The sequence below is a fragment of the Solanum stenotomum genome, chromosome 8 (assembly GCF_019186545.1).
Source record: "Solanum stenotomum isolate F172 chromosome 8, ASM1918654v1, whole genome shotgun sequence".
Classification (NCBI taxonomy): Eukaryota; Viridiplantae; Streptophyta; class Magnoliopsida; order Solanales; family Solanaceae; genus Solanum; species Solanum stenotomum.
In genome coordinates, this window is record NC_064289.1 from 36,267,445 (window position 1) to 36,280,440 (window position 12,996).

The 12,996-nt window shown below is 43.4% G+C and overlaps 2 protein-coding genes across 2 annotated transcripts in view; both read right to left on the reverse strand.

Moving 5' to 3' along the window:
* LOC125873377 (vacuolar protein sorting-associated protein 27) overlaps positions 1–12,996 on the reverse strand; it is a 1,193,133-nt gene that overhangs the window by 46,323 nt on the left and 1,133,814 nt on the right. The gene's annotated exons all lie outside the window — the stretch shown is intronic.
* Positions 10,951–12,540, reverse strand: LOC125873746 (uncharacterized). The gene has a single exon (XM_049554610.1). It carries the CDS (start codon positions 12,538–12,540, stop codon positions 10,951–10,953), a length of 1,590 nt encoding a protein of 529 aa, XP_049410567.1.

Here is a 12,996-nt window from a genome sequence, read left to right on the forward strand (position 1 = left end):
CCCGCGATGCATGACTTCTTTATCTTGCAATGCATGACTTTTCCCGCGATGCATGAATCTTCTCTTGCTATGCATGGTTCTCTTTTTCGCGATGCATAAATCCTTCACTTGTTATGCATGGTTTCTTCTTCTTGCGATGCATGACTTTTCTCTTGCTATGCATGGATTTCCTCTTGTTATGCATGGTTTCTTCTTCTTGCGATGCATGACTTTTCTCTTGCTATGCATGGATTTCCTCTTGTTATGCATGGTCTCTTCTTCCTGCGATGCATGACTTCTTTCTCTTGCAATGCATGATTTTTCTCTTTTCTTCTCTTGTAATACATCAATCTATTTTCTTGCTATGTATGACTTCTCCTCTTATGATGCATAAATCTCTTTGCCGCGATGCATGACTTCTTTTCCGCGATGCATGAATTCCTTCTCCCGCGATGCATGAATCTTTCTCTTGCAATGCATGAATCTCTTTCTTGCGATGCATGACTTCTTTTCCTTGATGCCTCCCTGGTACCGAATGAAGATAATGCTCCGCCGAGCAACATAAGTGATCTTCTGGGTATCTTCCGGGACGGCGGTATCGTCTCAATTGACAATATAAATAAAAATGACCCTCGGAGTAGTGGTATCATCTCATTTGACAATACGATATAAATGACTCTCCGGGTGGTGATATCGTCTCAATCGACAATATAAATAAAAATGACCCTCGGAGTAGTGGTATCATCTCATTTGATAATACGATATAAATGACTCTCCAGGTAGTGGTATCGTCTCATTCTACAATACAATACAAATAACCTTCAGGGTAAGAATATTATCATATATGATAATATAATGCAGATAAATATCTTCCAGGTATCTTTAGTTGCTGGAAAATAATAATATTTCTCTCTTCAAGGTTTTCATTTGTCCCATCTTCGAGCATAATTGCATGTTCGTTATGAACCTTGTCTTGCTAAAAAATTTGAATAAATTAATGCAACTCATATTCCCAATTCTTGGTATAAGAAGCATGAAATATTTCCTGCATCCACAGAAAAGTTGTCAATTTGGGGAGCTCTTCGCCTTTTAACTTCTCCATATTCATTGAATGGAAGAATATGCCGATCTTGAGGCAAACCTATAGACCTGCATCCACAGAAAAATTGTTAGTTTTAAAAATGAACTGATCTGTGTCGATCTCTTCGATTGTCTGCTCCTTATTTTGTAATCTCCGATTGATTTCTCCGATCTCCCGCTTCTTGATAGATAAGACAAAACATTTTTATGCAAAAATAATTAAAACATGGAGAAGAGTTTCAAGGAAAATAGATTCTCAAAAGTAGTATTTGAAAAAGGTCACTGCCAAGTGTCATGTCACGTCAAGCTTAGTGAACGTCATTTGGAGTTGATGTTTTGGGATCTATCTGATTGCCTGTTGAGAAGTATTCAAAGCTGTTCCAAACTGCCGATGAGCCTGTTGAAATTTTGAGGCCATCCTCAAAATTTCTGTCCCAGTTAACTGTCTTGGCTTATCCTTAACCGTTGGCGAGCAAATCACGAAATTTTTGAGATTTTCTCAAAAATTTTGTCCCAGTTACGAATCTCAAAGTAACTTCAATCTTGGCTTTGTTGGAGAGATCTTTCCGCCTACGTATCTCATTCTTGAGAATTCAGGTCGAACGTAGTTCAAATACTAAAGGAAATACTAAAAAGGGATAAAGGGGTGACCGAGGCCGACATAGGCCGCCTACGTATCTCATCGTTGAGAATTCAGGTCAGACGTAGTTCATTACAAAGAAATATTTAAAGGGGATAAATGGGTGACCGAAGCCGACATAGGCCGCCTACGTATCTCATATTTGAGAATTCAGGTCAGACGTAGTTCATTACATATGGATAGATTCTAAACAAAGAAATTACAAGCAAATGGAACGATTACAAAGAAATGGCAGAAATACAAACTAAAATTTCACACATAGTATCTCTTGACTGCATCTGAGTTTATTGGTTTCGGCCATTCGGTGCCATCCATCTCCGACAGGACTAAGGCACCTCCGGACAACACTTTACGAACCATGTAGGGTCCTTGCCAATTTGGTGCAAATTTCCCTTTGTACTCATCCTGATGAGGGAAAATGCGTTTGAGAACCAACTGACCAACTTCAAACATTCTGGCTCTTACTTTTTTATGGAAAGCGCGAATCATTCTCTGTCGATACAGTTGTCCATGACAAACAACAACCATTCTCTTCTCATCAATCAGTGTTAACTGATCAATCCGCTTGCGAACCCAATCAGCATCACTCAATTCAGCTTCTTGGATGATTCTCAATGAAGGTATCTCAACTTCTGCAGGTATAACTGCTTCTGATCCATATACTAGCAAATATGGAGTAGCTCCAACTGATGTTCTGACAGTTGTTCTGTAACCCAGCAAAGCATATGGCAACATCTCATGCCAACCTCTGCGATTATCAATCATTTTCCTCAAAATCTTCTTTATGTTCTTGTTGGCAGCTTCTACGGCTCCATTCATTTGGGGACGATAGGCGGTTGAGTTTCGGTGGGTAATCTTGAATTGTTCACATATTTCTCTCATCAAGTGACTGTTGAGATTCGCTCCATTATCGGTAATGATGGATTCTGGTACTCCAAACCTACATATCAAATTGTTGCGAACAAAATCAGCTACAACTTTCTTGGTCACCGACTTGTACGAAGCTGCTTCCACCCACTTGGTGAAGTAGTCAATAGCAACCAAAATGAATCTGTGTCCGTTAGAGGCGGCTGGCTCTATTGGACCAATGACATCCATGCCCCAAGCTACAAATGGCCAAGGTGAACTCATGGCATTAAGTTCGTGAGGCGGCACTCGAATCAAATCACCATGCACTTGACATTTATGACATTTCTGCACAAACTTGCAACAATCATGTTCCATAGTCATCCAAAAATAGCCGGCTCGAAGGATCTTCCTTGCCAAAGTGAGCCCATTCATGTGAGTACCACAAACTCCGGCATGTATCTGTTCAAGAAGCTTTGCAGCTTCACTAGCATCCACGCATCTGAGAAGACCTAAATCTGGAGTTCTCCTATAAAGGATTTCCCCACTTGCAAAGAAATTGAGAGCCATACGACGTATCGACTTTTTCTGGTTGAACGTTGCATTCTCGGGATAAGTTCCGTCCTCTAAATACTTCTTGATGTCAAAATACCAAGGCAAACCATCTGGTTCCTCTTCGACGTGTGAACAATGAACAGGTTGTTCTTTTACCTCTATATCCACTGGATCAATATAACTTGTATCTGGATGCTTAATCATTGACGCGATGGTGGCAAGAGCATCTGCCAACTCATTCTGTGTCCTGGGAGTGTGTCTGAACTCAATCTTGCGAAATCTCTTGCACAACTTCTGTATATACCGCACATACGGTGTGATCTTTGGGTTTTTCACGGCCCATTCCCCTTGAACCTGATGAATCAGCAAATCTGAATCTCCAATAACCAGCAACTCGTGAACATTCATATCAATCGCCATCTTCAGGCCGAGGATACAAGCTTCATACTCAGCCATGTTGTTCGTGCATTCAAATCGGAGTTTAGCCGCCATAGGATAGTGCTGACCGGTTTCTGACACTAAGACCGCTCCAATTCCTTTCCCTTGATGATTCGCCGCTCCATCAAAGAACACTCTCCAACCCGGGTACGCTTCAGAAATATCCTCACCAACAAACGAAACTTCCTCATCGGGAAAATAAGTCTTGAGCGGTTCATACTCTTCATCAACTGGATTCTCTGCAAGATGATCAGCCAAGGCTTGCGCCTTTATCGCCTTTTGAGTCACATACACAATGTCAAACTCACTCAAAAGCATTTGCCATTTAGCCAACTTCCCGGTCGGCATTGCTTTCTGGAAAATATACTTCAACGGGTCCATCCTGGAAATAAGGTATGTGGTATAAGAAGACAAGTAATGTCTTAATTTCTGAGCAATCCAGGTCAAAGCACAACATGTTCTCTCCAAAAGAGTGTAACGAGCCTCATATGGAGTGAACTTTTTGCTCAAGTAATAAATGGCTCGCTCTTTCTTCCCAGTTTCGTCATGTTGACCAAGCACGCATCCCAATGCATTATCTGAGACAGACAAATATAACAATAACGGACTCCCTTCTCGCGGAGGGACCAACACCGGTGGATTGGACAAATAGTTCTTGATAGCATCAAAAGCCGTTTGACATTCTCCGGTCCACTTGGTCGAGGCATCTTTTTTCAATAACTTAAAGATAGGCTCACACACCACAGTGGATTGAGCTATGAACCGACTGATGTAGTTCAACCTTCCCAAAAAACTCATCACCTCTTTCTTGGTCTTTGGAGGGGGTAATTCTTGGATCGCCTTGATCTTGGAAGGGTCAAGCTCAATGCCCCTCCTGCTGACTATAAATCCCAACAACTTGCCAGCTGGCACTCCAAAAGCACATTTGGCGGGATTTAATTTCAAATTGTATCGGCGTAAACGATCAAAAAATTTCCTCAAGTGAGTCAAGTGATCCGGACTCTCGCGGGACTTGATTATGACATCATCTACATACACCTCGATCTCCTTGTGAATCATATCATGAAAAATGGTTGTCATGGCCCTCATATAAGTAGCACCGGCATTCTTGAGACCAAAAGGCATCACCCGATAATGATATACACCCCAAGGCGTAATGAAAGCTGTCTTTTCTGCATCTTCTTCATCCATCAGGATCTGGTGATAACCCGCATAACAATCCACAAACGATTGCATCTCATGCTTAGCACAATTATCAATGAGAATGTGAATGTTTGGCAACGGAAAATTATCCTTCGGGCTTGCTTTGTTGAGATCTCTGTAATCGACACAAATTCTTATTTTTCCGTCTTTCTTGGCAACCGGAACAACATTAGCTAACCAAGTTGGATACTGCGTCACTTCCACTACTTGGGACTCGATCTGCTTTGTAATCTCCTCTTTGATCTTCAAACTCAACTCAGGCTTAAACTTCCGAGTCTTTTGTTTTACTGGACTGAAATCTGGATTGATCGGCAACTTATGGGACACCATATTTGTGCTCAGCCCTGGCATGTCTTTATAAGACCAGGCAAATACATCAATGTACTCCCTAAGCAAGCGAACCAGGTCTCTTCTTTGAGCTTCCGTCAAATGGACACTGATTCTTACTTCTTTAACACATTCATCATCTTCGAGATTCACAGTTTCGGTTTCTTCCAAATTTGGCTTATGTTGATTTTCAAATTGTCGAAACTCTTCAGCGATATGTTCAGGGACCTCATTTTCTTCTTCATGTTCCTCACATTCATCGTCACCTGCCTCATTTTGTTCACTCGGTTCATGACATGACATGACATTGGCAGGTTTTAAATTAAAATTACTGAAATCATAAACAAACAAAGTTAGAAAAGTAAAATATAAACAGATAAGCAAACAAACAAATTTGATAAAAGAGGCTTTTTATTTAAATTGAAAGACAAGCACAAACTTTGGCCATGGCTGAGGGCCATTTTGCCTTCTGAAACATCACAAGGGAATTTAAAAACTTCAAACAAATAAAATTGCATAAAGGGTGGGTCTCGGGCCTCTTCCGGACTACCACCGATTTTAAGACAAACAAAGGCACATGTCTTTTCTACCCAGATGAGCGGGAAATCAGGAGTGGTGTGGAGGTCCAGTTCTGCAATCGCTCCTCAGGTTCTGCGTCACGGATGCTTGATGTCCCAGCCTCTTCCTCAATGACCGCATCAATCTCCTCAAAAAGGCCACAGATTCCTTCCCCGATACCATCATCATTGACATATCCTCGCACCGGGAATGACTGGTACAGATGAGGAATTGGCCTGGTCAATGCTTGATCAACATTCTTGTTCTTCGTCTCTGCTTCGTCATCTGTTGGGACATATCCCAAACCAAACTTTGCTCCTTTGGCAGGAATTTGGATAGGCTCGACGATTCCTTGGAAATGCTTCCCCAATCCGAAACCTGGTTCTAAACCATTCTGGAGCATAACAATAGCAATCATCTTGTACACGACAGGCATAGGAGGCTGTGGAGCCAAGTTATCACCGGTGGCATTTACCAGCTCCACCGCGTAGAAATCACAACCTCGAGAGACATCATCAACGATCGGTGCGTACCCGTTGGAATGACTGCCTTCACCATAAATGACCAATTCTTTGTCTTTCCAAACAAACTTCATTAGTTGGTGAAGGGTAGAAGGCACAGCCCCGGCCATATGAATAAACGGTCTTCCCAGAAGCAAGTTGTAACTGGTGTTGATATCCAACACCTGGAACTCCACATTAAAATCTGCAGGACCCACCTCAATATCTAAGTTTACTGCACCCAATGTGTCTCTTTGCACTCCATCAAAGGCCCTCACATTGACTTGGTTCTGGTGAAGCTTTCCCAAGTCGAATTTCAGCTGCCTCAGAGTCGAAAGTGGGCAAATATTAAGACCGGATCCATCATCGACCAAGACGCGATTAATTATCTTGTCTCGACACATACAGGTGACGTGCAGAGCTTTGTTGTGCATCCTCCCTTCAAAGGGTAGCTATTCGTCACAGAAACTGATTCGGTGTCCTCGGATGACCTGGTTTATCATGGCTGCTAAATTATCGCTGTTAGTACCCACAGGCACATAAGTATCATCCAAAGCCTTCATCAACACTTGCCTATGCAGTTGTGAGCTCATCAACAAAGCCCATACAGAAATCTGAGCTGGTGTCTTCTCCAAATGCTTCACAATTGAATAATCTTTCGGCTGCATCTTTCTCCAGAACTCCTCGGCTTCGGCTTCACTAATCGGTCTTTTAGTCTGATCCTTTTTCTGCCCTCCTAAGGCCAATTCTTCCGGTGTGTAGCACCTACCAGATCTGGTCATGCCTTGAGTAACAGCCGTTTCAATCACAAATTTTGGTCGGGTAAGAGTTTCTCGCGGCACCAAGGCAACAGCCTTCTCGGGTGTCAGAATCACAAACTCTTTCTTTTCCCTAACTCTCAACGAAGCTACAGCCTTTTCCAATTTGTCAGGAGCAATCGGAACTATTGCCTNAACAGCCGTTTCAATCACAAATTTTGGTCGAGTAAGAGTTTCTCTTGGCACCAAGGCAACAGCCTTCTCGGGTGTCAGAATCACAAACTCTTTCTTCTCTCTAATGCTCAATGAAGCTAAACCCTTTCTAGTTCATCAGGAGCAATCGGAACTATTGCCTTCGTCACGCACCAATCATCATCTGTCTCTATCATATTGATAGTGGCGCCTCCATGATTTGGCAAAGGATTACTATTGACATTGGGCGCAATTGTCTGAAGAGAGACCACATTCTGGTCAATCAAGTCTTGGATCTTATGCTTCAGGTTGATACAGTCCTCAGTATCATGTCCAACACTGTTGGAGTGATACGCGCACCTCTGATCAGATCTGTAAAACTTTGAGCTAGTGTCAACCGGCTTGGGACCCACTGGATGAATATATCCTGCCGTAGTTAATCGCTCGAACAGCTTTGTTCGGCTTTCAACAAGTGGAGTGAAATTTCTAGCAGGCTTCTTCTCAAATCTAGGACGGGGGGGATCATAATTGCCTTGTTGAGGAGGAGGCATTTGATGATAATTTAGAGCATTCGGACGGGGAGCTTGATGTCTGGGATATGAGTTGGTTTGGTAGATTGGTTGTGGAGCTTGGTAGTTCGAGGGGGTATTTTGGTAAAGTGGAGCTGGGGTTTGGTACATTGGGGGAGGCGTTTGGTAATTTGTCTGGACGTTGGCACAGTTGGGGGTGGCATTTCGGTAGTGATGAGGTGGAGTCTGGTAAACTGGCGGGGGAGTTTGGTAGATAGTGGTGGGAGTTTGGTAGTTATGAGGGGGAGCATTTTGATAGCTGGGAAGAGGGGCGTTTTGGTAACTGGGGGGAGGGGTATTCTGGTAATCGGCTTGTGCATAACAAGCCGGGTATGAACTCTGTGAAGGTCGAGAACGACCTTGGGATGATGATAGTTTTCTTGGGGTCTTCTTCCCCTCATAAGAGATAGAGGACACGTCCTCTCTTTTCTTCTTCAACAAGCCCGAAGATCCGGGCGAGGCAGCTACACGGGCAATCTTCCCGGTTCTCAATCCGTCCTCGATAGTCTCACCTACCTTGACTATCTCAGCAAATTTTGCTCCAACGAGCAACATGATTCTGTCGTAATATTCAGGCTCCTGCACCCGCACAAACACTTCGACAATTTCTTTTTCTGACATAGGAGGTCTAACTCTAGCTGCCTCCTTTCGCCATCTATATGCGAATTCTCTGTAGCTTTCGGTCGGCTTCTGCTTCATCTTCTCCAAGGAGTAACGATCAGGAACGATCTCTACATTGTAGGCGAATCGTTTGACGAAATCCTTAGCCAAAGCGTTCCAGCTAGACCACTGTTTCATCTCATGAGACGTAAACCATTCTAGAGCCTCTCCGCTCAGACTTCGGCTAAAAAGCCGCATTAACAAAGCTTCGTCTCTCCCAACTCCCACGAGTTGGTCACAGTAGGCCCTCAGGTGTGCTAAGGGGTTCCCCGTTCCTCCGAAAATGTCGAATTTTGGCACCTTGAACCCTTCCGGGAGGTCCAAATTTGGATAATACACAGGTCTTCGTAACTCAAACCGGCGACCTCAGGAATGCAGTTCAACTCTTTCATGGCTTTTCTGATTTCCTCCTTCATATCTATCTTGGCGGTCTCTTCCTTTGACCTCCACTCTTTCTCCCTCTCCTCATAGTGGTCGAGCTCCGAACCATGGGCGTCATGCTCGTTGTGGACGGGTATTTGGAAAGTAGCTTTCTGAGGTAGGGGTGGAGCAATGGATGGACTTTGGGCATTTTGAGTGGCTTGGTAATTTTGAGGGAAAGTCTGGGGGTTGGTATGTTGATTTTGGTAATGGAGGGAAGTGTGCGGGTGGTTAATATTTTGGCTTTGAGGAGGTAGGCCAGTTTGGTGGTTTGCATTGGGGAAAGGGAGTGGTGCTTGGTGGTTGGTATCTTGAGGAGGGGATGGTGTTTGGTAAGAGGCTGAGGCGTAATGGGGGTTTTGGGTGGTAAGGTCAATGATAGAGGGATTGCGAGCAGGACTTGAAGGTGGGTTCTGAGCTTGTTCCACGTTAGGAGGGGGAATTTGAACTGGAGGCCTTCTGTCTGGTTGAGTGTTGACAGCAAAAATTGGAGGAGGCAAATCATGTCTTCTCTGCATCTCGACTCTCATGTCAGCAATTTGTTGCATCAACTGCAGGATCAGTTCATTCTGATCTGCAAGGGCTGGCTGAGCCACCACGACATCAGTAAGGCCAGGTTCTTCGTTGTTATCACTCATGGCTGTTTTTCCTCTTTGGGAACTTTGGCTGGGAAAGGAATCTGTAGACCCTTTTGATCTGGTAAAATAAGGATGATCGGCCAGTGTATCAACACAGATCAGTTCTAACTACCTGTAGAGAAAAACAACTCAAAGGCAAATCTGTTAGTATTAGTTCCGGATGAATAATGCAAGATATCACATAGAAAGCAGGTAAACACATAGAAGTTGCTTCGTTTGAGGGCACGTTAACCCACGAGTAATGGGGACTGATTTTTTGAACAAGCAGGAATTTGCTCGTTTTATTTTGGGGCTAGTGACTCAGAAAGGCTAAATTGCGTTGAGCTAAGGTCTTCTTGCTGCATCTTCTATCATCTGTTGATCTGAACTCAATGTTTCCTTGTAGAATAAAAGGGAAAAGAAAATTTGAAAAAGATAGGGGCCGGGCCTTGAAAGGCTGCCTACGTATCTCCTAAGGAGAATTCAGGCCCAACGTAGTTCGAATACTAAGGAAATTTTCATTTTCATTCATTCATTTCTGGTGATTACAGGGAAAGTGAAAAACAGATGATAAAACTCCTAAAAGATAGATGGTGCCTTCATCGAAACCTCTTATTCTGATTGCCGTATTAGCCACGGGGGGTAAACTCATATGCTTCGGGGGTGGTTTCCTCATTCTCTTCTTTCCACCGTCCCTTGACAGGAGGTCTATAGACAATTTCCTCCTCAAGTTCCTCTTCAACAGATTCAGGTCCAGTGCCTTTAGGACCACTGTTGGTGGCCTCTTGGTTGAAGAAAGGGTATTTTCCATGTAGTTTTTGAAGCCTCACGGTTATCTCTTTGAGGGCATCTCGCTTCTTTCGCACAACAACTGTCTCTCCATCTATAACAGCACATTTTGTCATCTTTGCTGCCAATTCCACGTCTAGTGCCGCATTTGCTGTTCGTGCGATTGCAGTGGCAAACTCCACTTCTATTTTTTTTCTCTGGTTTCTTGGATCTCTCGTCTGAGCCGCTGCAATTTCGTCATCAGATCCTCTTCGGTTAGCTCTATGTCGATACCCTTGCCTTTTTCCATCTTAGCAGCAATTTCACCTTTCCTGAGATGATAGAGTAATATTTTAGGATTTGGTATTGGGATTTATTTCTGGCTGAGAAACTCGAGACTCATGGAATTTTGGTCGTACATTTTGGTAGTGACTTGTATTTGGACATTGTAGGACTTTTTTGGAAATTTTTTGAAAGGGAGTGGGTTAATGGTGTCCTCATTCAAAGCAACAATATCATATAAACAGTTAAAGCACACAAGCATATATCGCGCATCCTAAACAAGTAGGGGACCCTTTTGTGCCAAGGGTAGGCCTAGCGTATTTGAAAGATGTATGTGCAGAATTGAACCATTTTGTTACCCCAAAGCAAATTTTGCATATAAAATGATGTTCAAGAAGCGAAAATAAGCAAGGAAAGTAGGGAATAAACGAAAATCACAAAGGAAAGGCCCGCACAGGGGTCGTTTGAAAAGAGTACCAAAATACGAGAAAGGCAAGCCCACGCAGGGGCAAATAACAATAAGTACATATAGAAAAACCCACGCAGGGGCGAAATCTGCTAAGATGTTCCCGATGGCCCCGCCTCTGATCTGCTCCTCTTGTTCTGTGCCATGAGATATTGAAGCCTATATTGAATCATTAGCAAGTATCCTTCGCTCCGGCGGCCTTTCTCTTCCCAGTCTTCGAGACATATTCCGCTTTTCTTATCTCTAATCCACAAGTTAAGCTCTCCCAAATCGCTTTTCAAGCTTTCTAATTCTTGAGTCACGCTATCGAGGGCGTACTTATCCTCTTGTTGCTTTCGGAGAAATTCCTCATGCATTTCCTGGGCTTCTCTTCTTACCTCTCTTAGTTCTATCAAAGCTTTGGACTCTTTGTCCTCTACACTGCGGTAAATGTTCGGAACCGAGAAGGAGATACCCTGTATATTACGCTTCAACCAAGCTTTATAAGTTTCATCGTACCCCGCATTAAATCGATCTATGGCAATAATGTCCTTGTTCATTCGCACTGCTCTTTTCCATTCTCTCAGCATCTCTGAAGCCTCAGGCACTCTATCATCCCCGATGTCGAACACATAGATACGGTAGTATGCTTCTGGAGGTGTAGTCTGTCTTCTTCCGAACTGTCTCAAGACCCGAATGGGTGCATATGGGCGAATACCTCGAATACCTGGCAGAGGAAGCACAAGTTGTCTGTCGCCCCGTACTATGACATCTTTCGAGATAAAACGGTCGAACATCCATTGTATGTTCTCTTCTCTCAACTCAGAGAAAATTTGAGCCCATCTTTCTCTAGTTCTTCTTTTTTCCAAGTCTGCCCAGAACAACATGTCATTCAAAATCTTAAGAGCGTTGTGCTCATCGAGGGTATGGAGTTCTTGAGTTCCGTGTCTTTTCACCAAGTGACTCATTATCCACCATTGAAGAAGAAGGTTGCAACCCTGAAAGTAACGATGCCCCTCCTTGCATTTCCCTAAAGCACGGTACATGTCGGAAAGGATGACAGGTGCAATAGGATAATACTTTATTTGCCCTTGGTTCAGATGCCCGTGGAAGAGAGTGTGTGCAAGCATTATTACCCGGGTGTTGATACTGAGGCTCGGGCCGTGTGGGAAAACCATGGTGCCCAATAGTGCGACGGTGAATGCCAAAGGTCTGATCCCGTCCCATTCTCTGTAAGTGACCCTGAACTCTTGGTTGTAATTCGCATAGAAGCTTGCGTTCCCGAATCTAACATAAAGATCCATAAAAGCAATGCTAGAACCTTCGGCCCAAAAAGCGTAATCTTTTCTTAATCCAAACCAATTCACGATATCCTCGAGAGTAGGCTTGTTAGGGATTAAGATGTTTTCCTGCTTTCTCACTCTTCTTTCAAGCCCTGCACCGACTGTGTCTATTTCGTCCCGAATTTCCTCAATTGTCGGGGTGATTTCCATGGTTCCAAATCGGAACACCATTTTCTCGTTGTCCCAATAGCCTGTGAGGACTTCAATAAGTTCGGGCCATCCAACCATGTTGATGAGTTCTGTTAAGGCCCCTACATATTTGTTGAGGTCTCTTTTGTGAAACGTATTGAGGTTGTTATACCACATCTTGAGCAAAACTGGAGCTTCCACTACCATGTCAAATTTAGGAAATCGATCCATACCTATAAAATAGAACACGGTTAAGATTCCCCTCCCCCACATAGGCAACAATCAGGTTTCCACACATACATCTTTCAAATGTCAAATAATATGATATGTCGTTAGGTCGTGGACCTTGGACATGATTTTTGGCGGTTTTGCTAATGGACTTAATACGCCTTGGGTATTAAGCCGTCTTAGGCTAATGCTTAGATTTGGATTTGGTTTCGCTCTACTCTAGGTTGACTAGAATTGGTTTAGAAATGACGGTTACCCGAGTCAGACAAACAACGGGGTGAAGTATAATAAACGACGTTGGATGACCACAAGCCAACTATTCGTTTATCACTTCCAAAGGATTTAACTTGTGTTTTTTCTGAAGGACAGCCGTGGTAAGCCACATAACCGCCTTTTTTCCTAATGCAGTCTATTTGCCGTTTGGCGGAATCGGGTGCCATGAATGCCACAAGTAATATA

What these genes read in the sequence shown, in the direction of transcription:
- LOC125873746 (XM_049554610.1), bottom strand. Translation starts at nt 12,540, where the DNA reads ATGGATCGATTTCCTAAATTTGACATGGTAGTGGAAGCTCCAGTTTTG.